Genomic DNA, 26,621 nt, shown 5'->3' with positions numbered 1-26,621 from the left:
AGAAAATGTTCATCCTTTAAAGACCACCAAACTGCATACTTAATCCATGTGCCACACACCGGGTCGATATGAAACGCTGCCAAGACAAACATTTTGCTGAGCCCTTTATTGAAAGAGGGCTCTGTGACATTCTATTTCTCTCTTTCTTCCACGTGGACCGAGCCCCCCCAGAGGTTGAGTGGCCATCAGCGGGAAAGGCTCAGGTCCTCAGCTACGGGCGCCTTTGATCCTCTCTGAGCCTCAGTCTTCTCATCTGAGAAGTACGGGAAGTAGCAGCTCCCTCCCCAGTTACAGTGTGGACTAAATGGCGTAAGTGTGCGTGTGTAAAGTGCCCCACAGATAGCAGCATCTCAGTAAAGGCTCATCTCCTGTCCTTCCTTTTGCATTCCAGTAGGGAGAGCTTCATTTGCAGCTCAGGAATCCCTTGCTCCTCAGTTGATTAAAAGGACCCTCTCAGTGTGCATCAAAAATCTAAGTGCCAGAGAAGGAAGGAAGCAAATGAATGAACTCATACATGCATGCGTGCCCACAATCAAACCAATGGGTGGTACCGAGCTCCAGCCACATGCAAGGCCAAGCTGTGGTGGGTGGCACACTGCCAGCTTGAGATAGGGGTTGGTGAGAGCATTTTGAAGATGGGGATGCTGAGGTCCTGGGACATTTAATAAGTTGCTCAAGCCCACAGGAGACTTCCTATCACTAAGTTATGTGTAAGGGAAAGGAACTAAATAGATGCTGTCTAAAATGGAAGCTCAGGAAGGCAAAAATTCTTGTCTACCTCATTCATCATGATATTCGTAGCAACCAGAACTGACACAAAGTGAGCTCTCCTTGAATGAATGAATGAGTGAGTGAATGAATGAGTGAAATTAGGACAAACTCAAAGATGAAAACCTAAATGACTGGAAGGTTAGCTACATAAGGCTGACATACCTTAGCTACATACCTGAGGCTGACTTATAGTTCTGTAAAAGGAAGGACAAATGAAGGAAGGGCAAAGCTGGAGCCCCCCTCAGAGTCCTGTTCTCGAACCAGTAGAGAAGATCTCCGACCTCAGGCTTCACCTTGGCCCCCAGAATTTGGAAAGGACACACGGTGCTAAATCAAATATTAATCTGTTTAATATTAAAGTAGATCATTCCTGTCCGTGGAGTCACTCACCACATATACGTATGCACTTAGTGCCTACTATGTGCCAGGCTCTGTGCCAGGTATAGAGATGGTTCCCACCTCACAGTCTGGAAGAAACCATGGTCACATCTATAGGGAGTCTCATAGCAAAGGTATGAATAAATTAAGAGGTATGAATGAGGCGACTGGGGGCTGCCCAGAGGAGAGGGTGCCCATCTAGGGGTAGAGAAGGCCACACACACGGGGAGTTTCTTGGGGGCTCTTGAAATTTGAATGGAATGTGATGCGTGAGAGGGGTGTGAGAATCCCTGAAAGAAGGAACAGCGGCCCCAGTAGGACAGCCGCCAGGCAGCCCCTTTCCCTGAGAGCTGAGCACAGCTGTATCCTGAGCTGTTGTGGGTATTAACGCCAACAGCATAGCAGTCTCTATTCAAGCTACAGAACTGGAATCCTCAGGCTAATCTTAGAGTATTTTATTATTTTCCTGACCGTTGGCATACCCCTGTACTTTCTAATGATATATTATCTTATTTTTACAACTAAGTACCATTTATAGTGACTTACAATGTGTCCAGCCTTGGTTCCGTACATTTAGACAGGGCTTAGGAGCACACCTTTCTTTACTCTTATATCCCAGTATTTTGCATACATTATCTCCAGTCCTCACTGCAGCCCAAGACCCCTCTATTGTACACACTGAGGAAACTGAAGGCGGGCATCTCTGATGAAGAGCCAAGAGGCGGTTGGAACGCCCACACTACTTGTGTGAGAAGGCCCCAGGGCTGTGGGGTCCATGGTCCAACCTTCCTAGGCTGGCTTCTCTTGGCCTCAGGAGCCAGGAGAGAACCTGCCTCTACTGTCCAAAGCTTTAAGCCAGGATAGCATAGAACTTCCTACGGCCTGGGCTTCTCAGCTTGAAGGGCCCTCTTTCTCTTAAACCAGGCTCCCTCACTCTGTCCTCTGGCCAGGGAACTTTCTCCAGATGAACAAGAAGTATAAATTCTCCTGCAGTTCAAGCCCTCGGCCACCAGCCTCCTCTGCATTGCCATGAGCACCCTGCAGAGACTGACAGAGCCTGAGTCAAGAACCCCAGTGGTTCATGTGGGTAAACAGATCCCAGAGGCACACTGATCCCCACCTCCCCTGTGCACTGAAAACCTCGTAAGCATGACTGTTCTTGAATAGACCCAGGAATTGCCAGCCTGGACCCAGGTATTTTCTGATACCACTCATTTCTATTCCAAGAAGTATTAAGCAGCTCATGAATAACCAGATGAATGGGTTGGCGGGAGTAGATGGGCAAGGGTGAAAGAGATGCAGAAACAGCGTTTTCTCTTCAAGGGAGATTTCTATCCAAGGAGCCATCTCCTGGAACTCCTTCCCATTCGCCAAATGCATGCACACATGTAAGCACACACTATCCCACCCACCCTTGTCCTTTGTTCTGATGGGGCTGCTAGGTTGGATAACCCCAAATGAGGTCACCTCTCTGGGGCTCAGCTATTGATGTGTGGGGTCTGTGCAGTCCCTGGCGTTCCTATTAGCAATCAGACTCCCACTGGGCTGGCCTTGTGATAAATAAACTTTCATGTTCTTATTGAGTGATGGCTGGTGGCTCAGAACCGCTCCCCTGGATCTGTTTGAGGTTGATTCCGTACTCCAAGCCATCAGGCTCTCCTTTGCCCCCTCACTGCTGAAAGGTTATCATTAAAGAGAAGAAAGGAGCTTTGATTTTTGTTGCTGGGCTACCAGCTTGGATCTGGGGCTCTGAGGGAGGTGGGGGAGTTTGGTTTTACCCCAAGCGTTGTGGTCAAATCCCAGCTCTGCCATTAGCAGCAGGGTGATTTTGAGCAAGAGAGACTGTGGAACCTCTCTGATCCTCAATGTCCTCCATGAGTGTGGAGGGGTAAAGAAGAACATATATTTGCTTCTTCACCTGCAAAGCTCTGCAGGTGTGATCGTTGCCGATAATACTCAGTTAACCTGGTTTCCACATTCTGTGATCCCTGTTCTAGTCTGTCAGAATGAGGTCCCCTGTCTGGGGCCTGTAAAGGGGCTTCCATGGAGCTTTCTGGAATGTGTGGACCTTCCCCAAAGTATCTTTGACAAGAACAGAATGGGTAGAATCAGGAGCAGGACCCAGGCCAAGCAGACAAAGCTTCCCCTGCAATCTTGACGTTAACCCTGTCCCAGAGAGATCCCGCCAGCAAGAGGGGGGATCCACTGTCACCTGTGGTCCCTGTGTTCCTCTCCTCTCTCCACCAAAAGTGGCAGAGACTATATTTGAGATTTCTTGTTTTTGAAGACAAAAGAAACAGTAGGCTAGGGCCTCCATCCAGCTGTCTGGGTAGCTAGATAAATAATTACTAAATAAATAAATAAATGAAAATAAACAAAGAAAGCACCAATGGGCTTGAATTGCTGCCGTGCTGAGAGGTAACTGGCAGATTCAATTTAATTATAAGATACAGTGTCGTAATGGGGTGTGTGAGGCTTAAGGAAGATTTCGGTAATGGGAGGACAGCAGGGTTTCCTGCCTTTTCCTCTGGGTCCTCTCCTAAACCCACCGCCTACTTTCCCTCCTTGCTGTGTGGGCTGGGGTGGCTTGGGGAAGCAGGCAGCTGCCTGGGCTTGATTCTGCTGAGAAGAGGGAGATCTCACCAGTTCCTGGCCCTCTGCTCCTCACCAGCCTTAGCTCCCAATGCCCTAAAGGTCAGTCCTCGCTCCGGAAACGTGTGAGGGAGGAGAGACAGCAGGGAGAGCCAGAGAGCCCTCTCTCCTTCCACCCCAGTAAAGGTGCGCAGCATTCCTGGATGAACAGGACCCACCCTTCCAGGCAAGGCATGCCCACTGGAGTGTGAACCAGGCAGCTGTGACTGTGTCTTGGCTGGGGGCAAGGACATGCTGTCCCCTGGCCTCCGTCCTGTGCTGCTTTTCCACCCAGAAAGTGGAGGGGCATTCCCAGCCCACTGGGCCTTCGCCCACCCCCTTCACCCCTAAAACCCACAGTCCTCACTGCTGCAGGAGATTTTGGCCTTCTCTCTGCCCTCTTCCCTTGTACCAGGTGAGAGCAGACATCTCCCCCAACCCCTACTCATTCAGCAGGATGTAAGGGGCTTGAGGGAAAGGGCTGGACATTCCTGCCTGACTCCAGCGATCAATTTTTTAAAGTCAGCATGTGGCCCTATGGGACCCTCTCATTTAATCCTCAGGGTTCCAAGTTTTATGTGGGCTGTAAATAGGTGACAAGAACGTTTGTAAGTACATCACTAAATAGCAGCCCCACCCTGCTGCCCGCACGCCCTGAGCAGACAGGCATTCTCCACGCTTCCCTACCTCACCCCACCGCCCTGCCTCTCCAGCCCTCCGAGAAATGGGCTTTCCAGGGGCCTCGCTCCCACAAGGACTTCTCAGTACTCCTGACCACCTAGCAGTGATTCCCATGACTGGATCGCAGCAGCTACTGGGAGGGGGTCCCCTCTTCCCGCTGGGGTCTCTGCTGGTCAGCTGGGCTGTGTACGCGACACTGGGACTGCATCCTGGAAGAAGGGCACAGCAGGCCTGGGCTCTGGCACCAAATGGGCCTGGGTTCTAAGCCTGGGTACTCCATTTCCTGGTTGTGTGACTTTAGGAAAATTGCTCAACTCCCCAGAGCCTCACCTGTACAGCAAAGCCATACATTCACTAATCTGTGCAAAGACTAATTACACAAATCAATCTTGTATGCATAACCTCTTTTGGGGCCTCTGGCTTCGCAAAGATTTTGGCCTCAAGAGAACTGTAGGGGCTGGGGAAAGGCATACTTGGAGGCGGGCTGGGATTTTGCCTACCTCCTTATTGCCTTCAGTCTCAGTCTTTGGGGCACTCTTGGTCCTTCTAGAAACAAGGTAAAAAGAGATGCCTTTTCCTGCCTGGCCTCCCAGCCATGACGGACTGAATGGACCAGGCTGAGCCTCCCCAGGGATAGGACACACAGATGTCGAGCATCTGGCCCATTCAAACAGTAGTCACGACTTCCAACTTGCTCTCAGGAAAAGTCTAACAGCCCTCAGGCATATGGCCTTTGGCAGCCCCTGCTCCTCACAGGGTGAGTGGAAGCAGGCGAGGGGACAGGAATGGCCTTCATGACCCTGTGTTTCTCGGCTCTCCCACCGAGCAAGTAACTCAATGGGCATAGACACCCTAAATCAGAGATGGGTCGAGGCATCCTTGTACATGGGATAAAACTGTTTTCCATAAAATTCTTCAACTAACATTATTTAGCTTCCCCCCCCCCCCACCCGACCCCTCTCACAAAGGGATTATACTGGAAGTCCAAAGAATCTCATTCATGATTAGCTTTACTGACCTCAGCACTTACTAGCTGTATAACCTTGGAGAAGTTATGTAACCTTTTGGATCCTTGGTTCCCTTCTGTCAAATAGGAATAATAGCAGCACTTACCCTATAGAGTTTTGATGAGGAATAAAGAAAGTGAGGCATGCAAAGTGCTTGGCCCAGAGACATGACGAATAAGCAATCGGGACACAGCAATTTTAATTGTGATGGGCAACTACGTGAACTTGTCCCAGGTGGGCAGACCCTGGGTGACACTGGCCAAGGGAGAGGGGCAAGGCTGGGCTGCACACAGCCCCAAAAGGGAGTAGCCATTGTCCCAGTTTCAGTGTACCAAGGAGTGCAGTGAGCTCTGCCAACTTTGGGTTCCATGTTGATGGCCAGGTACCCCCAGAGAAAGCTAGTGGCTGTGTCAGAAATCAGGCAGTTCATCAGTTGAGAGAAAGATCCCAGGCAGTGTCTAAGGGTAGAGGAGGAACCCAGCCCTCCAAGGAGAAAAAGATGACAAGAGCTAGGCAAGGTGTCAGAAAGCCAGCCCAAAGGACTGAGACTCAATTGGTAAGGAGTTGAACCTCACAGAGAATGGAGGCAGAGCATGGCACAATGCACCAACAAGCACCAACATGGGGACAGGTGTACGACAAGCCTCAGCACTCCCCAGCTGCAGGACTCAGGACAAACTCCTCACCCCTCGAAAATGTCAGTCTCTCTCTAAATAACGAAAAGGAGAATAACACCTGTGATCACAAGGGTGTTGTGAGGGTGAAACAAGATGAGAAAAGTTGAATTCCCATTGCAGCTCAGCAAATGTCTGCTGACTTTTTTTTCCCACCTGAGATGTATAGACTTAAGCCAGTGAGCAGAGATTTGGAGAAGCCACAGGATAGATGGCCACATGGTCATGTAGATTTCCTGCAGGCACACGGGATCTGAGACACAGCAGCACAGATAATTCTAGACCCCACAGCTGGTGGCGAGGAGTTGCTGATAATGCCTGCCTTGGCCGCATGGAGGATAGAGCTATGCTAGCCAAATAATGGCATGGCTGGAGCAAGCTGGAGGAGGCAGGGCTGGCAAAGAGTTACCCCAGTGTTAGGCACCACCGCTGCCTACCAAGCTGTAAGGTGCTGATCGGCAGGTGATCAGCTGGTGTATGAGGGGCCTTGCTGCCTGTAGGAGCTAGTGAGATGGGCTGTAGGGTCACAAAAACTTTTTGGAATTATCACAAATTATTGTCAACTCTTCCTAACTGACAATAACTTGACATAAAATGTTATGGAATTCATTATTTCAAAAACTTAATTTAAGACCACAGCTGTTTCAGATTTCTCTTATAAGAATTTAATTGGTATGTAATAGCATAGTTAATTAAATACAAATCAATAGTTTAAAATAACTAATTGATATTTAATATGAATGGGGGAAAACTTAGATCTAGCATAATTAACCCATATTAAATAAGTAATGAAATAGCAATTATGTCTTTACAACAACATAAAGTTTACAGTTATTTAATAAACTTCGAATTAGAAAGCAATGAGATCCAAAAATTATAAAACAGGTATTATTGGGCTATTAAACATTTATCACTTGTCCTAGAGGGCCAGGGCCAGGCACTAGTCAGGATTAATATACCTTTGCTACTCCACTCTTCAGGCCTCGTTGTGATAGAAGTTGATCAGACAATTGTGATCTTTGCGTGATTTATGGATATCATTATTGCCTGGGATATGAGTAATTATGCTGAAAATAGGAGTAGGCAGGACCAATGCAGAAAGCAATTTAGCAGAATCAAGGTGAAAACTTTCCAAATAGGAGCCCCCAGCATCTGCAATCAGCGTGGCATCACGGAGCAGAATGGCTGCTGGTGGCTATTGATAGACAGTAACCGATGAGAGAGACCATCGGTACAGACACTCAACAAAGATGAAACTAGGGACAATTTTCTCCAGCCTTCAAGGTCGTTTACAAGGGCCTCCCTCACCACCCCACAGCCTGTAGCTCTCTTTTCCTCCTTGGGACTCCTGCAATAAGAATTGCCATGCATGCAGAAATGACTGCATGCTGCCTCAAGACTTCCTTTACTGAACTATTACCTGTCTCTGACTTTTAGTTACCTTTTCATAAGTATGTGTCTTGTATAGCCAACTGGATTATAATATCTTTGGGCTAGGAAGTTGGTCTACTGTTTTTTTCTCTTGCACATAATGCCTAGCATTTAGTGGCCTCTTGGACTTTATACCAATTACATTTATTAATATGTCCTGGCTGCAGAGGGGCAGGGTTAATTCTTGTAGCAGAATCTTCCCATAGGATCCAACTGCTGTTTCCCCAAGAAAATTTTTGCCCTCTGAGGTCAATGCAGCTGGTTAAAAATATTTCTTCAGCCTGGACCTCCTTCTCACATGATCACCCAAGACCTTTTTACTTTAGAACCTTGTCACCTCAATCACAGGAAGTCCAGAAATGTACCATTATCACCTGTCACTTAATGAGCTTCCTTTGTCATCACCCCACTCTGACACAGGCATTGCTCTTTGTCCAATATGTCCAACAAAAGTCATGGGGTCATCCTTGCCCTCTTCCTCTGCTTGACCCGCTCTGTCACGTAGCACCACTGTCTCTTCCTGGAATGTCTCTGATACATCATTTCCTCTCCATTCCCAAGCCCTCTGGTCTTTTGGCCTCTCTCACAACAGCCACCTGCCTGATCTTCCTGCCTGGCCTCACATTTCCAGTTCATGTTACTGTGGCTACATGCTAACCTGGGAAGTATGCTATCTAACAGTTCATTATATCACCCTGGAGAACTCACTCCACCTCTGTGCTTCTCCACCTTCATATCTGAAAAAGAAAAAAAGGAGGGGGTAGAATTTGACGATCTCTAAACCACACTGTGGTATTTTGTTTCTATTCATTGAACTTACCCTTATTAGGTACCTCGTTCTGGGCACTTTTGCCCATGTGTCAGCTCATTTGCTTTTTATATGAATCACGTGAGGAGGGTCTTACTACTAGAATCTATGTTTTATAAATGAAGAAACTAAAGCTCAGAGAAGCCTGAGAGTTGCTCACCGGTAAGTGCTGGAGCGCAGCTCCTGCCAGCTCTGCTAGTTCTGAAACCTCCCCTCCTCCACGTGGCTTCCCTGTGACTCCAACCAGGTCAAGCTGGTGTCTCCTCCAGATGGCCTCAGGCACTGTCTGGGGAATGGGAGCTATTTTCTCAGCCCTTCCCCTACTCTCGATGTCAAGGTGGCAGAGATGAATGTCAGGATAAAACTCAGGGTCCTTCCCTTGCTTTCTGATCTCCGGTCATCTTCAGAGAGCAGGAAGAAGCAACAGACGCAAGCCCACCAGCTCCTACCTGGAGAGTGGCAGTGGTCTCCCAGCTGGCCTCCCTTCTCTGAGCTCCTCTCCCATCCCTACACCAGTGCTGAAGGGATCTTTACAAAGTGTAAGTCTGGCCTGTCTTTCCCCTACCTAGCATTCTGCGTGGCTTACCATCTTTCAGACTCCTGGGTGAGGCTCAGGGCTGCTCCAGGATCTGGTCCCTAGCTACATCTCCTGCCTTATCTTTTTTTTCTGCTATGGCCACATCAAACTGCCTACCAATAATATTCTGTTTCCTGTTTGATAGGTTTCCAGGGACTTGCTTGAGTCTACTTCTAGCTTCAGGTAGGAAGAGGTTAGTCTTCAGCAAGCACACCTGAACTGTTGTGACGGGGCAGCAGTTGTGACTTGCAGGAGACCTTCCTGTACTGTCCCCAAGTCACAACAGTTCAGTTGTGACTTGAGGACAGGACAGGAAGGCCTCCTACAAGCAGCCATCCAGATGCACTTGATGGCTTCAGAAACGGTGAGGTAGTAGAGGCCGGTGCCTGTCCATTGTTGACAGCTCTATCTACAGTTACTTGAGGGCACATTAGTGTCTGAATAGGGCAACCAGACAACTAGCAAGTGCTATCCTGGCCAACACGGCCCTCACCCTGGAAGCAGGAATTCTAATAGCGTTCCAGCTTGCCATTGGGTGCTGGGCATGCAGACATGTGACCAGCCTTCTCTCCCACTTTCCCTCTTTCCCACTGTCTCTTGTGGCCGCCACCTCCATCATGTCTTAGCCATCCCAGTAGCCACTCCCCAGTCACCTGGGGTCTCCTTAGGAGGGTGAGATGCTGCTCCCTGCAGTCAGCTCTGTGCCCTGGCGGGTGGGTTCCAGAGAACCATGACCAGTGGAAATTGCCAGGCCTCAGAGAAGACCCACTTCTCCCTGTCTTGTGTGTATTCATTTGCTGGGGCTGCTGTTATAGAGCACTCCCAGCTGCAGGGCTTGAACAACAGAAAAAATATTGTCCCACAGTTCTGGAGGCTGGAGGTCCAAAGTCAGTAGAGTTGGGAGGGAAGGATCAGTCGTCCCAGGCACCCTCTTTGGCTTGTAGATGTCTGTCTTCAGGTTTATATGGCTTCTCCCTGCATGTTTGTCTATCGCAAGATTCCCCTCTTCATAAGGACACCAGAAATATTGGATAAAGGTCCATCCTAATGACTTCATTATAACATGATCACCTCTGCAAAGTTCTTACCTCCAAATAAGGTCACACCCTGAGGGACCAGGATTAGAACTTCAGTGTACGAATTTGGTGTAGGAGGGGAACACAATTCAACCCACAGCACCATCCCAGCCCACACCACTGATCTCTGCTCATCTCCCATCTGTCTTGATTTGCAGCATCTGCAGCCCTGCAACCCCGTACTTTATCCTAAGAGCCAAGCTAGAAATCAGCCCGGGGTTCCAGCGTGGGCACTATCGCCAGCTAGTGTGTTGGCCTTGACTTGTCACTTTACTTCTGAGCCTTGGATTCTGAAGCCAAAATGGAGGAAATAATTTCTGACTTGTCTGTGTCACAGAGCTACTTACTGTGAGCATCTAATGAGAGAGGGAATATGGCAGCATCATTAAAAAATAAGCATTCCACAAATGTGAAATAATACCACTGCATCACTACGTTACTAGTAAGAATGAAGGAATGCTAAGGCTAGAAAACATCGCATCTGCACCCTCTGAAACGGAAGAAAACCCATCCCATTTATAAAGCCATTCCTTTTATTTCTCCCAGGAGGAAACCCCACTACATTCTCTAGACTTCTATTTCAGTGAGTTACAAGTTTCATTCACTCTACAACCATCCTCTGCTAACCTAAACCCATTGTGCTACAGTGAAGCCTGCTTATTTTCCTTCTGACCTGAGTCAGAGGGAACCCTTCACTGCCCCATATGTTTAGTCACTCTTTCATTAAGTCAGAAGACTTTTCCATGTGTCAGGCACTGTGCTTGGTCTTACGGGCTCAGAGCAGGAGAAGGCACAGTCCTGACACTTCTGTTGTTCAAAGTCCAGATCCTAAGAGTTCCCAAGGGTACAACCTTCTCTTCTCCCCAAAAACATACCCTGCTCCAATCCATTTTTCCTTGCATAGGCAGTATTCCTAAACCTTCCTTGTTCCAGGACAACGCCCTCCTCTGCCCCATCTGCAGGTGACCCTGGACTTGTTTGCTATAAACTTTCCTCTTAAGCCAGGACTAACTCCTTTCATGGTAATTATTTTTCCGCGGCCACTTTTAGAGTATCTGGTTGGTTCTGCTACTGATAAAGCCAAAGACAGCACCCCCAAAGCCTACTTGGAGAAGACCGCATCATCTTGCTATTCCAAAACGGGCATCTGTGGTCTGACTCTGCCATTCATCTCTGTGCTATGGGACAGGGAAGGTGACAGTCTGGTGGTAGCTGGTCTACCTCACAAGGAGACAGATTCCTGTTCTTTCTCTCATGTGCTATCATCTCTCTCCTAATAACCTAGTTAGTCTGGCTTGGTGGAGTCTCCCAAGCCAAAGCGATTGCCTTCTGCTTCCTCCTGGTTCTCTCTATGGTCAGCACCTCTGTACATATTCACCTCCCAACTTGGGTTTCCAGCTTCTCTCCTCCCTTCCCCCATGTCACTTTCTGCTTGCATGCTTTGTCATGTGGACCCAAGGACCTCTAATTTAGCTCTACAAATCTCTCCAAAGAACATCCCAAATTTTCATATATGGACAGCCAGCTAATTCTCACTTCGCTCATCCTCCAACCCACTCATTCTTGCAGAGATCCCAGTAGCTCCTCCCCACTTCTCTGCAAAGGCTCAGTCAGAGAGCCCTCGCACTTAATAAATTTCTGCAGTGTACTTATTAGCGCCTTGTAATGTAGCCACCTAAATAATTAAGACTAACCCACACGCGTCAAATTAAATGAGCCAAAAACATTGAGAAATTGCCTCATTCTCAATTTCTTCTATTAATCAGGTTTTTTAAAACTTCTTTTCCTGCTCATTTGCAAAAATCAAACATGGTCAGTGAGACTCCTAGTTATTATACCATAACAGTGTGCCACACAGCCTCTCCTCAAGCCATTGCCCTGGGGGCTGTCCTAGTATGTGGCACAGGAGAGGTTGAGTTGGTTGAGTTTTGTACCCAACTAAGATAATCCAGATTCAACAGCTTGTTCACACTCTCTAAATCTGTAGGAGAATTGTTTGCTTTTCTGTTTGCCTGAGAGTTCAGTGACTGTCCAGAAGCCCAGCTGGAACATTGGCCTAAATCCATCCAGCAACTTCTGCCCTCCCTACTCAGTGTTCCCCTGGCTCCCTCCCAGGTTCCTGGATTGAGTTTAGGCTCAGTCCAGGAGCCCAAACTCCCTTTCTCATTAGAAGCCACTGCTGATGTGCTTTAGATGGGCAAAAGAAGTCAATGGCAAATATAGTAGGAATCGTCAGCAATTGTATCATTCTGATGGTGAACAATGCATTCGCAATTGTCACGGGCTGGTTAACTCTGCCTGTCGTCAGCGTGTTGAGGTTTCAATACAGTCCTCCTGGAGAGGCTATTATTCCAGGGAGCTCAGCACCTCCTTGCAGCTTGTACTTCCGCTGGCCCCCTCCTGGCGGGCTGCATTCCTGCCTCTTGAAGGTGGTTGTTAGAAAGAATCCACAAATATAGTAAGTAAACATCAAAGGGGCTTTGATCCACGAGGCCCTCGACAGAGCAGGAGCCCCTGAAGAAAGGGCCAAGGCCTTGAATGAGGGAACTTAACATCGTCAATTTGGGTGCCCGAGATGTAAGGCCGTTTGAAGTGAGGGCGGTTTGGCTGAGCCTTCAGACGCCAGTGTGGAGGGGAAGGAAGAGAAGTGAGTGCCTTTGGAAACGGCGCCCTCAGATCTGCTTCTCTGCTCTTTACTGATAGTCAATAAACCCCTTTAAAGAATCAGAAGATCAAAGCCAACGACCTCCCTGGGCCATGGCATTCTGCCACCACCTGCCATGCCTTGTTTTTCTCTAGGGCGAGAGCCCCCAAGCTTGACTTATCTGTGTCTCGTGGGCCCTGTGCTCCCTTTCATCCTGCTAGGCTTGGCAGGTGGACCTGGGCTGCAAACAGTGGATGGAGAGGGAGAAAGGAATGACCCGCCCTGTCTATCCTCTCAAGCCTGGGCACTCACTGGCTGGGTTCAGAGAGACACTTGCTGTTGTGGAGAAGGTGCTACGAGCCTCACTCAGTGGGATTCTCTTTCTCTGAGAAACCAAGGGAAGGAGCAGCCAGGAGCCCAGAAATCCTGGCAAGGGCTGGGAGGAGCTGCAATCACATTCCCTCTTCCAGAAATCGAACTCCTTATCTATTTACCAGGTTTATAGCAGCTGTCACATTTATATGACTTCTATGCAGCAAGGTGGGGTGGGGGTCTAAATCAATCATGGGAAGTCATTTAACATGGTCGAACCTCAATTTTTCCATCTGCATGTCAGTGACTGCATAGCGTGGCCCTTCTGCCCACCTCAGGGGGTTGTTTAGGGGTAGAGGAGGTCAAAAAGTTTAGTGTGGCATTGCTTCAGAAACCCATAAAGTGCTTAAGACGAATCAGGATTAAAGCACAAATACCACAGGGGAAAGCTTGCCTTCTTGCGAGGCAGATGGACTCCAATTTATGCTCACACACAATGGGTACTGATTTACAAAATGCTGTGAAAAAGAAAAAAAAAGTTGTCTCTTGCACTTCCTACCTGGAATTGTTATTCCGTCTTGTTTTTCCAATTGGATCAAAGCCCTGTGGAGTCTGTGTCTCTCACCTATCTCAACCCCTGTGCTCTAAGTCCACACTTCATAAGTGCTTGATGATGGTGCTAAATTGGGCCTTGATATAGAAAGGCACAGGAATCCCTAGCACCAGAAATGCACCCTCTCCAAAAGGTAGAGAGAGTTCTTCTGCTTACATCTTAAGCTCTGTGTCACCCTGCTGTCCTAAACTCACACAATCACTTCTTCATCCTCCTGAGTCGCCCACTGTGTCTGGTTACACTGTTCCATCCTAGACACCACTGGATAAATGCTGCATTTCCCTGGCAGGTCTGGCCATGGTCCCAAGTTGATCTGAGCATAGTCCCCAAGCCTGAGATACAAAGGGCCTCAATAACCCAGAGTTATGGTTATGAGCATGGACTCCGGAGCCAGACTGTCTAGGTTCAAAGCTCTGGCTTCACCACCTGCCAGCTCTTTCATCCAATGCCACTAACTTAATACATCTGTAAATGGGGATAATAGAAAATGGGGAAAATATCCTTCACAGGATTGTTATGAGAATCAAAATGAAGGATTACAGGCTTAAAATTATGCCTGGAATGTAATAACCTGCATATAAATGTTGGCTAAACAAAATGTATCTCTGTTCATAAGAGCAAGAAGCTCCACAACCCCCTGCAGAGGGGCCACCTCCCCTAATGCCTGACCTGTTCCCGTTCCCAACTCACCCACCCGTGCTTTTCTTCCAGAGCTGGGCCTCCAGAAGAGAGGATGCTGTCTGGTGCTGGGCTACATGGCCAAGGACAAGTTTCGGAGAATGAATGAAGGTGAGTGAGAACCTCTCCATCATATCAGGGGTAATCTGAAGGGAGGAAGCTATGACCTACAGCCACAAGACAGAGGAACCAGGAATAAGAACCTGGCACCTCTCAGAAGGGGACAGTGGGAAGACTAGTTTGGTTTTCATGAAGCCATTTGCATAATAATGTGGGGAAGTGTAGTGAATGCCTGAAACACAGGATGCTGATTTAGGAGCATTTTTTATATGCGATGTTCCCTTCTCCCTTTGTGTCCCCCACTTCTCCTCCTCTCTCTTCCCTACCATTTCTTCCCCACCCTGCCCCACAGCCAGCCCAATTAAATCTGCTCCTTTTCTCATTTCTAATCCAAACTTCTCTACCCGCCTCCTTCATCACTCATGTTTCTTGAATGCCTGTTGAATAAACAGCACTGTACAGGGACTTAGGAGAATACTAAAGAAGAATAAGGCAATGTCTTTATTCCCAAAGAACTTACCCTTGGAAACCTGCCCCCTTTCCCAACCCCACTGGCCCTACCTCTCCCTCCTACTCACAGGCCCTTGTGCCTTCCTCTTGCGCTGGCTTCATTGGGTCACTGAAGGCTTGAGAAGTGTATTGACATTGGCATGGAGGCTGGGAGAAGGAGTGCTGTCACTTATGGGCCTGCTGTACTAAAGAACCAGTCCTCTCCATCCCTAGCCATCTGTCTCCACACAGCTAATAACCCTCTCCATCAGATGCCACAGACTGTTTGTCAGGATTCAAAAGTAGATAAACAATGGCTGGGGATGCCATTTATTCATTGAAGTCAGACAAATGAAGCCTTGTCTCCCACCAGACACTCTTGCCACTAGCTGGACCCCTCCCCTTCCTGGGCCCAGGGCCCATTTCGCCTCATTCCCATTCCAGCAAGGAGGCAGCTCCCTCCTTCTACCATCTCTATCCCCACAGGGTGACCATAGCATGGTCTTAGTGCCCTCTTCCCAAGGTCCCCAGCTGGCTCTCCTCCGAACCCCTACCACGACACCCACATCCCCGCGTGCTCCCCATGCCTGAGGTTTTGCAAGCTGTGGGTCTGTTGCCAGCAGCCATCATGGTGACAATCTGACAAGAGTTAGGCCAGCACAATTAAGCACAGGAAGTGATCACCTTCCCCATTTGCCGCCTGTCTGAAAAAAGCCAACAGCATCAAGAAGCTACTTCCCGTTTGTAGGAACCCCATGGCTGAGTACAGCCAGAGTTGGGGGCTGCGTTTTCTGTGTCCTGCCAGTCAGTTGCCTTTACTGACTTTTCTCTTTCTTAGCTTCCCTTTCCCTCCCCAACACCACCGCCTTGACAAGATTGCTAGGCAGTAACTTCTAATCTGTGAGAAGTGACAGCGTGCCTCTGTCCGTGGTGCTGGATAGACATGTTCTCTCACTGGCAGTGCTCATTAGAGAGGCTCGAAAGAGGTTTGTAGGGATTGGGGAAGCCAAAAAGTCAGGAGCTGGGATGGATTTGAAACCCAAAGCTCCAGGTGTCTGACCTCAGCTTCTGGGTGGCTGAGGAGATGAGGGGATGGGATGCAAGCTGAGCCAACATGTGTGATAAGTTAGAAATCTCAACTAACAACTCAGAGACAGGGTAGGAGGAGGGTGAGTCAGTGAGGCAGAAGAAAGACACACAGGTGGGTCAGCTTTGGCTCTAGAGGGCTGGAAGGCAGAGGTGAGGGAGAGGGAGGGCCCTGGAGGGAGGAGGCTCCTCTGCTTACACTCCAGCCTGCCTTGCTGCCCTAAGTACCACAGTATACATTTCTCTCTCTCTAAAGCTCATGCGCCCAAACTCCAACACATCTGCAGATAAGAAAGGGCATCAGCAAGCATGTGGAGCTGTTTTATATTTATAATTACCTCATACCGATACTCAAAATAATTATAATTCCCACATAGTCATAATTAAAATGGAATAGCAGCCATGACACAGATCAAGAAATAGCAATCTCAGGAACAGAAAACCAAACACCACATGTTCTCACTCATAGATGGGTGTTGAACAATGAGAACACATGGACACAGGGAGGGGGACATCTGCTGGGGGGTGGGAGCTAGCAGAGGGATGACATTGGGAGAAATGCCTGATGTAGGTTATGGAGGGGATGGAGGCAGCAAACCGCCAAGGCATGTGTGTACCTATGCAACAATCCTGCAAGATCTGCACATGTACCCCAGAACTTAAAGTATGATGTAAAAAAAAAAAATAGAAATATCTGCCCATGCTACACAACTACACCTTGGTATAAATTCAACAACTGGTAAAACAGTGAAAAACAATGATTTTTCTCCCAGTTGCTGAGATTAGTGAGATATTAGAACAATTATCTGCTTCTTCCCTTAAAGATAAGTTGGTGATCATTATATTTCCCAATTAGAATAAATATAAAAGACCTACTTGTGCTATATTAAAGCATATTTGTTCTGTTTAACAGTATCTAATAGGGTGTCTGTCACCCAGGGAGAAGTGCTTCCCTATTTTATTTGTTTTCTTGTTAATTTGGTGTCCTTTTATTTTATTCTCTCTCCACTCCTCCCTCCTCACTACATTCCAAAAAATAACAGCTTGAGAAGGAGCAAGAGGAAAATAATGAATGAACAGGAGCTTTATAGATCTGGGGTTTATCATAACTTAGAGTAATCGCAATTGGTACCGTTAAACTACACAAAGCAATAAAAAGAAAATGCTATTCAAAGATCATTTAAGGAGGCATGTGATAGTCAATGAGAGGTTTGCTCTATTTGGGAGTGCTTAATAGCTTCGTGGATAGAATCTGCAGTCTTTGCAGGAATGGAGGCGGTTGGTAATATATGGAGAGTGTATGTGTGCGAGCGCGTATGTTCTCTTCTGTGTGGGCTCAACACAACTGAGCCATCAAAAGGAGATATGAGCAAAAATCAACAAAGGGCAGGCAAGAAAGGGGGAAGTAAAGACAGACTAGCCATAAAAATATCACGTTTCTTTGAGCTCATTGTCTTCCTGTGATTAAGTACATGTACTCTATAGAGGAACTGCTGGTGAGCAATCATTCAGTTATTCATCAAACATTAATTGAATACCATAAAAATAATACCAATTTCTCACAAGCACCAGACATTGCTCTAAGCACTGGAGTTATAAAGTAAGACACCAGCCAGGTGCGATGGTTCATGCCTGTAATCCCAGTACTTTGGGAGGCTGAGGTGGGCAGATCACTTGAAGTCAGAAGTCAGGAGTTCAAGACCACCCTGGCCAATATGGCAGAACCCTGTCTCTACTAAAAATGCAAAACAAAAATCAGCTGGGAGTGGTGGCATGTACCTATAGTCCCAGCTACTCAGGAATTTGAGGCAGGAGAATCACTTGAACACAGGAGGCAGAGGCTGCAGTGAGCTGAGATCCTGCCACTGTACCCCAGCCTGGGTGACAGCGTGAGACTCCATCTGAAAAAAAAAAAGTACAATAAGACACATTCCCTGCCCTCAATGAGCTCACAGTAAAAATATACAGGTACATCTCAGTGTACGTGTCACCTCCACAAAGAGATCCTGCCTCACCACCTACCTAAACTACACAAACATCCCTATCCCTGCCCCTGTGCTCATGATGGTAGCTGGTGTGTGTATTGAGTGGCACCTATAATGATGTGTGATTATTTGTTGGACTGTTTCCTCATGTGCTGTCAGTCCCACCTAGAGAATCAGCTGCAGGAGGGCAAAGACTCCTGTTCCTTCCTCTTCTCTCCCTGGGCCTTTGCCCAGTGTCTTGCACATAGGAAGTAGTCGCTCAACTTTCATTTAGGTAATTAACTGGGCTTCAGCGTGACAATGGAAGAATACACAAAGTCCCCCGCAGGTGTCAGGTGGGTCTTGAAAAGGAGATCCTCGGTCAGAGCAGACGGCTGTGGAAGGGTCCACAAATGGTCTCCCTGCTCTGGGTGATTCCTGAGTCTCCTTTGTGCTGACTCTTGGGCTTTCTTCCAGTTCCAGTGCTACAGCCCCTTCCTGGGAGGCAGGGTCCAGGCAAGCGGAGGAAGGAGGGCTGGGTGAGGAGGCCTTTCCCAGGGCTAGTTCCCTTCTTTCCATGCCAGCAGTCCTTCCTCACCCCACCTACTGCCAGACCATGCTCTCGAGACATCTTTAAGCAGATCCAGTCTGCTCTCACTGGTTCCTGAGCCACATCTCTAACACACACATGAGCATGCGCACACACACACACACACACACACACACACACCTCCATGCACCTGTATACATGTACATACATGCACACATGTATACACATGCACTCATACACCCACGTGTGTGCACACACGCCCTCCACCTCCCCTTCCCAGCCCTCTCACTTTATGAACTCTCTCTCCTGGAGATCCAGAATCACTCACCTTCTCAAAGCACATGGCTTCTCCAGACCTGATCCTATTCCCAGGCAGAGGAGAAAGCTGTCACATGTATCAGAGGAGGGGCACTGCCTGCCTCAGAGAGCTCAGGCCTCCTCTGTGTTACAGCTGTCAACAACCCTAGAGATTATAGTGCAACCCAGTAACTCAGCATGGCCCAAGAGCATGCAACAACTTGCCTGGAGCCCATGAGAAGTGGCTGGAAGAGCCAGAACCACAGCCCAGGGCTCCAGACACCCAGGGCTCTTGGAATTCTGAAAGAGGAGGCTGAGACCATGAGCAGAGGGGAAACCTCTAACACTTTAACTTGATTTTGTTTTTCAGTGTGGCTGGAAAGACAGAGGAAGTGGCAAGGCAGGGAGAAGAGAGGGCAGAACACAGGGAAAACTCGAGTTGATACGGAGAAAATCAGGGAAGACCTGGAGTGAGGGACACAGACCAGAGAAGACCATTCCTAAGGAGCCAGAAAAGCTGGCAGGCCACAGGACTCTTGAGAAGGGGACATGAGGGAGAGGATGTTTAAAGGAGGGAAGAAGTAGAGGCACCCAAGCTCTGACCTCCCCTTCAGCCATCCCCTTGGGGCTGAGGGGGACCAGCACAGGCAGGTACTCCTCCCTCACACTGGTGTCCTCTCCAGCCGCCCATCAGGGTGGGTGTCGGTTTCCCTGGAGTTTCAGCATTGCAGTGATAACTGCTTTGAAAGAGCAAGGGAGAGTAGAAATGCCTCTGGGCGCTGTCCCTTTCATCTTTCAGTACAAAACGCTTGTGAGTGATTAGTAAAGTCAGCTTCTGCTGGCTAGAGACCTCTAGCCCTCCATGGGAAGAGCTGGAAGATCCAGGAAGGGGAAAGCTGGTTCCATAGATAGCTAGCAGCCTCTTACATGGCCCACAGCCCCTGAACAGCATCATGGTCCCAGTCCAGGCACCTATCCTGAGGCACCTGTCCTCACCTCCCTCTTACAGGGGAGTCAGGGCCTTGAGTGGTTGAGAATCTGGCTTCTTCGATAGCTCTGAAGTTCTTTACGATGGCGTGAGAGCCTGTTCTTTCTGTACCCTTGTATGCTAATTTAAAAAGTGGGTCTAAAGTGTCTACTGTTTCCTGCCTATCCCCTAACAGAGTTGATAAGAAAGAGAGGTGCCCCACAGCTAAGAAGCATAGTGGGAGGGGCACCTACGAGTGAGGAGCCGGCTGTGTGACTCCCAGATCTCAACCTTCTCGTGTACAAAATGGAATCATGTTGCATAAGATGACCTGTATGTCTCTAAAATGCGATGATTCAAAAATCTATCTTGGCTCTCAACACCCAGCCTACACCCTGTTCTCACAGCCCATCCCATAATTTTAAATGTCTTGGTCACCAAAGGAACCAGTACAAAAAAGTCAATGGACTGGCTTTTCTCGGCAGCCTCTGAAGGTGGATCCGTGTTTCTTTCTCCCATCTCTCCTTGAGGGTGAACTCAGGCCATATCAGCTGTACTCGGGGTGGCAGGGAAAGAGTCGGCCAGGCCTGCAGGACCAGCTGTGCTTTTTCAGGGCAGAGGGGAAGCAGGGGGCCAGGGTCCTTGGCCTGGGGACCTGACCCAGGGATGAGCGGGCCTCCCTGCTGCCGGCAGCACCTCTCACTTTGCTGCAGCCGCGCAGTCTGGCGCACGCTAAGGGCCACAGTCATTTTCCTGAGCCCATTCCTCCACTGCCTGCCAAGCCCCCGGGATGTTAGCTAATACCGTCATTTTGCTGGTTGGGGCTTTGGGGTGTGTTTTTCTAACTTCATTTTTCTTACTGATGTGTTTTCTTCCACTGGGGCTGCAACGCCCATTATTTGTATAACGTTCCTGTGTATTATTTATGGCAAGACTCAGATTTCCAGGGCACTTTATGATTGTTATTTAATTCGCTCAGTGTCTTGGAACAAGAGACCTGCCGTTTCCACTCTCCAGCCGGGATCTGAGGGAACATTCCAAAGCTTTTTCTCAGCCCATTCCCCCAGCCACCTTTCCTACCAGGAGCCCTGCCTCTGTTAGATTATGGACCTCTATACTGCAGGGCCTGCCAAGTTCCTATTTTGTTTTTATTGAAACAAGGTTTTATTCTGCTAGAGTGCAGTGGTACAATTACGACTCACTATAGCCTCAAATTCCTGGGCTCAAGCAATCCTCCACCCCAGCCTCCCAAGTAGCTAGAAGAACAAGCATGCGCCACCATGCCCAGCTAATTTTTTAAATTTCTGTAGAAACGGTGTCTTGCTATGTTGCCAAGACTGGTCTGAAATTCCTGGCCTTAAGCGATCCTCCCACCTGGGCCTCCCAAAGTGCTGGGATTACAGACGTGAGCCACGGCACCCTTTTTAAAGTTCCTTTGTAAACTTCCCTTTCCCTCACACTCATCCAATCTTCACCATGCCTTAGGAATGTTATCTCCCGAGAGCCTCCTGTACCCACCCTCCTCTCTCCGTCTCATGCCACCACCCTCGTCCCTGTCCCAGCCTGTCTCACCATATTGCAGCAGGGCTCTCCTAACCGGTTCCCGGTGTCCATCATGCCCAATCCCCACACCCAGGTCATTTTCCACACTTCAGCCAGAGCAGTGTTTCAAAATGCAAATTTGACCATGTCACGTTCCTCTTGAAAATATTTCAGTGGCTTTAAAAAAATACTCAAATTGTTAGCATGTTCTACGAGGTGCCATGTGATCTGGTTTCCACCTACCTCTGACCTCGTTCTACCCCCTGAACGCCCCGCACTCTTGTCACATGGGCCTTCCTGCTGCTCCTCAAGCAATGCCCTTGCCACAGGGCCTGCGTCTACCCTGCTCCCTCCTCGTGGGGTGCTTGCCACACTCACCTCATCCCCAAACCCTTTACGTGGTAATGCCCACTCATCCTTCAAAACACAGCTCAAGCCTCTGCTCCAGTGAAGCCTCTTCCGACCCCCACCCTCCTCAGTCTGCATCCAGTTCATGTGTTACACGCTCCTGTGGAACCAGATCCTTTCTTTCAGAGCTCTGAGCTCAGTTTGTACACAGACATTCATATTGCAATTATTTACTAATTCCCTTGACCTTGGGCCCCTTTGTGGGTGGGAACTCCTTTCATACAGCCTGCTGCTGGCCACTCCTTGAGAAAGGGAGCATGTCAGCCAGCGAGTGCAGTTACCAGAGTGAATGAACGCCGGAACTGGCCAGTCAATCCTCTCTGGCAGGCTCTGTGTGACACACAGCAATGTCTAAGCCCCTGCCCTCTCAGCACCCAGGTTCTTGTCCAGTGTCCAGGAAGAATCAGGTCACACGACAGATTAAGGGTAGTGTATGCGAAGGATTTTATTGGGCAATGGAAGTGGCTCTCGGTGGAATGAGGAGTTGGAAAGGGGATGGTGCAGGAAGATGGTTATCTTTCCCTGAAGCTGCACTGTCTGAAGTTAGCCTCGTCTATCCATAGTCTCCAATGCTCAGTTGCTGCTCTGCTCACCACTAAGCCACTTGAATCCCTGATGCTCAGCCACTTGTGTTATTCTGTCCGCTGAAGTCTTTTTATGGGCACAGGATAGGGATGTGGCAGGCCAAAAAAGCAACATTTGGGAGAAAAATGGGGTCACCTGTTTTTACTAAAGGCCGCAGTTCTAGGCTTAAGGGTGGGGTTACCTGGGAGCCCAGTTGTTCTGTGTTAGTAACACCTGTCTCCCCTATCGGTCAGTTGGTTCTGTTTGGTCTCCATTAGATCTCAGGAGCCAAGCACAGTGTTTGCATAGAGTAGACATTGACAGCAAAGTGAGGACAGTGACCTTCTCTGCCCCTAGTCAGTAGCTCCACGATGCTGAGACTGGTTAATTTGACAATCATTGACTTTTAAAAGAAATATTGGCCGTCACCTGGAGAGGAGGAAATCAAGAATCAGGAAAGGGATGTGATTCATCCAGAGTAACACAGGCCATGTGCAATTGTCTTGGTCCCCAGAAGATTTACCTCCACTTGGGGAGGTTCAATATATTTGTGTGGAGCATTTCCTGGGGCTTGTGGCAAAAGCCTCTGAGCAACTCCCAGCAACAACTGCTAGGACTTCAGACTAGAGAATTTCCACTTTGGAAATTCTGTAGTCTGAAGCTCATGAAATGAGGGCATCCCTGGGCTCATTAAATGAGGGCATTCACTGCCTTGCTAAGCAACGTTACCTGTCTTGGAAGGTGGGTGCGCAGGACCCACCTGAAATACCTGTGCTGTCTTCAGTGATGTCAGAGAAACATTCTAATGGGAACAGCAGTGCTCAGAAGAGTTCATACAATGTAAATGATTTATAGAGGATCATGCTACCTGCAGAATGCAAGGACAAGACACTGTCAAGCAGGGAGTTTCTTTTCCCTTAGAACTGACTCTGGAGCTGTGAGGGGTGCTGCCGGATTTGATCGACACTTGGGCAGTGCATTTGGAACAGCTCTTGATTGACCAAGGAGCTGTTTGGTTAACAGCAGTTCCAGTGTGAATGGACACCAACCTGTTTCGAAGGTTACTACTTTGATCAAAGAAGGTAAAACCAGGTCTGCACATGGGCTGAATTGCATGTTGTCTTTCTAATAGTGATGGAAGAAATTAACAATGGTAAAAGCCCTCGTGTTTGGGTTTTACTGACTCATGGGCAGTGACCAATGGCCTGGCCATGTGGCCGGGCAAAAGGGCAATGAAACTATGGCATATTAAGGGGATACCCATGTGGAGCACAGCCCTATGGAAATTTGAGGGGTGCAATAAAGCAGAACAAGTCAGTCCCCATCAGAAGAACTCCCTTCCAGGTTCACAAGGTGACTGGAATGGACACACAGATAGCCCCATGTGCTCCCTTGAGGTGGCCACCTGGGCTCATGAAATGGGTAGATATGGGGGCACCACAGCAGTGTAGAGATGGGCTGAAAATAGACATGTTCCCTTTGTACCCTCTTGGGCACATAATGCCAGTGAGAGCTATTCTGTCTGCCAGCAAGAGAGACAAAGACTACCAGTGACTATGAGGGGGATTCCTTGGTGGGAAGTCTCTAAACACAGCTGGCAAGTGAGACTGATGCCAGGGGTCTACAAATGGGTCTTGATTAGAATAGACACTGACTCTGGAGTCAGCTTTTCTTACTTAGTAGAAGATAGAAGTGCTCAGGGTGCCATTAAACACACACACACACACACACACACACACACACACACACACACACACAGAAAAGAAGATACTGTATGCATTTGGACAGGTTACCAACATTTCTTCAGACCAAGGGACACACTGTAAGCCCCTAATGTCCAGCAATGGGGAGAGAGATCTTCTCCTTAGAGTAAGCATTTGATAGAGAAATAGAACAAGCAATTGAAACATTGGCTGTCTAAAACGGGGAGATAAAAGCATGAAGGGCTGGCTTGCATACCTTCACGAGTATGTGCTCACACTCACTGTGAGTGGTACTAATGTCCCCACTGGATTTTTCCTCTTTTTCTGGCTGATCTAGGGAAGCAGAGGTGGGAAGGATGGGAGGGAGCTATGCAATTCTTGCCAAGGAAGGAGTACACTGGTATAATGACTTTTTTTTCTTTCTTTCCCAACTCATCTAAAGAAAAACCTTTGCTTCCTCTCCTACCTGATGCAGTGATTCTGGGACCAGGGCTGCAATTACAAGTGCTGGAAGCAGAAATAATTTCTGAGCAAAAAACTCTCATAAACCTTATGTCAGAATTCCTAGGGCCCTAATGAGGGTGGGAGGTGCCTTCACCCAGTCTAGCAAAATCGGGGCTAAGAATAAACATAACTAGGGTCTTTGGTGGTAAAAGAGTCCACTAGTTGGGAACCTATGTAACCTTCCCAGATATGAATGGGAATGGACTGAGGTGGGGCACTGGCTGGACTAGTGCTGCCAGCAGCCATCTGGACCACGCAGTGGCCAAACCCGATGTCACTTCCAAAGGCAGAAAAGTGCAGGTAAAAATAAATGGCTAGTGGAGAAAGTGAGGAAACATGCCTGAGGGTAAAGAAATGAATAATGGGTTGTAAAATGAAGGAAATTCAATATTACATTAACAATTGGAAAGAGTCTCAAACCGAAAGAGGACATTGTCTCTTAGCTCAGTATCCCCAAATGCCTGGAAGAGGAAAGCTATATTTCCTGGGACCACTCCTTGTTGTGGAAACTTTTCTTCAAATTTAAAGAAATCCTGCAGGCCAGGCACAGTGGCTCATGCTTGTAATTCCAGCGCTTTGGGAGGCCAAGGTGGGTGGATCACCTAAGGTCAGGAGTTCAAGACCAGTCTGGCCAACATGGAGAAACCCCATCTGTACTAAAAATACAAAAATTAGCCAGGTGTGGTGGTGCACACCTGTAGTTCCAGCTTTGAGAGGCCAAGGCAGGAGAATCACTTGAACCCAGGAGGCAGAGTTTGCAGTGAGCCAAGGTCATGCCACTGCACACCATCCTGGGCGACAGAACAAGACTCCGTCTCAAACATAAATGAAACCCTGCAAACCTGACTGGCCTCACCCTGTGAGACATTCATGCCACATAGTGCACTGGACTAATTGTTAAATGATCATGTGTATTCTTTTTATGTAAAGGATCAGTGGTCAAAAACCAGGGCATGGCCTGCAGTGTTATGATGTATCTAGACATGTTTCTATACAGAGTGGCATGGTACCTGGCTCATTACTCCCATAGCTCTTGCTACAGTCTTTTGTCATAATGTTGGGTGTGTTATGCTTCAAGGGCAGGCCTCGGGAAACAGGGTCTCTCTCAGGCTCTCCTTTCCCCTGCCCCAATGCAGGACTCTAATCTTTCACCACCTTTCTGATTGTTGGTCTTAAGACCCTCCTCTGAGAGAGTCCAGCTTCATACCCTGAGGGAAGGAATGCTTCCATAAAAACCCAAGAGGACTGAGTTTCTGGAGCTTCTGGTAGCTAAACATGTGCAGGTTCCTGGAGAGTGACGCACCCAGGGAGGGCATGAAAGCTCCATACCCCTTCCCCGCAACCTCTTATCTGTATTCTTTGTAATATCCTTTAGAATAAACTGTAAACCTAAGTGTTTCCCTGAGCTCTCTGAGCCACTCTAGCAAATTAATCAAACCCAAACAGGAGGTCATGGGAACCCCCAACTTGAATCAGGTCTGTCAGAAGTTCCAGAAGCCTGAACTTGCAACAGGTGCCAGGGTACAGGGGAAGTCCTGGGGACTGAGCCCCCAGCCTGTGGGATCTGGCACTATCTCCAGGTAGACAGTGTCAGAATTGAATTGGAGGGCACCCAGCTTGTGTCTGCTGTGCAGTGTGTGGGGAAAGCCTCCCACCCGTTTGCTCACAGAAGTCTCCTGTGCTGACTGTTGTGGTGTGAGTGCTGAGGGAAAATGCAGTTGAAAGGAGTTTTTCCCAACATTTCACCCTGCTGTTTTTGTGGCTGTTTTGGTTCTAGCTTTCCTTTTAGCATTGTGACTAATATTCTTTTCGTTGAGACGGAGTCTCGCTTTGTCGCCAGGCTGGAGTGTAGTGGCGCGATCTTGGCTCACTGCAACTCCGCCTCCCGCGTTCAAACGATTCTCTCACCTCAACCTCCCAAGTAGCTGGGACTACAGGCATGTGCCACGATGCCCGGCTAATTTTGGTTCTTTTAGTAGAGATGGGGTTTCACCATGTTGGCCAGGATGGTCTTGATCTCCTGACCTCGTGATCTGCCCTCCTTGACCTCCCAAAGTGCTAGAATTATAGGCATGAGCCACTGCGCCCAGCCCCAACTAATATTCTTAATGTACGCCCTGTGGCTTAGGAGTAGGAGAAATCTAGATTCCAATCCCAGGTGTAGTCAGGGCAGGCTTAGACCCCTATCATTACAGATTCTCCAAGC

General features: G+C 48.4%; 1 protein-coding gene across 5 annotated transcripts in view; it reads left to right on the top strand.

Annotated features, from left to right (window-relative positions):
- Positions 1 to 26,621, top strand: part of KIRREL3 (kirre like nephrin family adhesion molecule 3) — a 569,770-nt gene that overhangs the window by 428,101 nt on the left and 115,048 nt on the right. For all 5 annotated transcript variants that reach the window (XM_010334376.3, XM_074400841.1, XM_003923520.4 and 2 more), the window contains one exon: positions 14,315 to 14,392. In XM_010334376.3, the coding sequence (XP_010332678.2) occupies positions 14,315 to 14,392 (78 nt within the window). The remainder of the gene's footprint in view (positions 1 to 14,314; positions 14,393 to 26,621) is intronic.

This window comes from Saimiri boliviensis, chromosome 6 (assembly GCF_048565385.1).
Source record: "Saimiri boliviensis isolate mSaiBol1 chromosome 6, mSaiBol1.pri, whole genome shotgun sequence".
In the NCBI taxonomy this organism is placed as follows: Eukaryota; Metazoa; Chordata; class Mammalia; order Primates; family Cebidae; genus Saimiri; species Saimiri boliviensis.
This window is presented reverse-complemented; position numbering and strand designations above follow the sequence as displayed.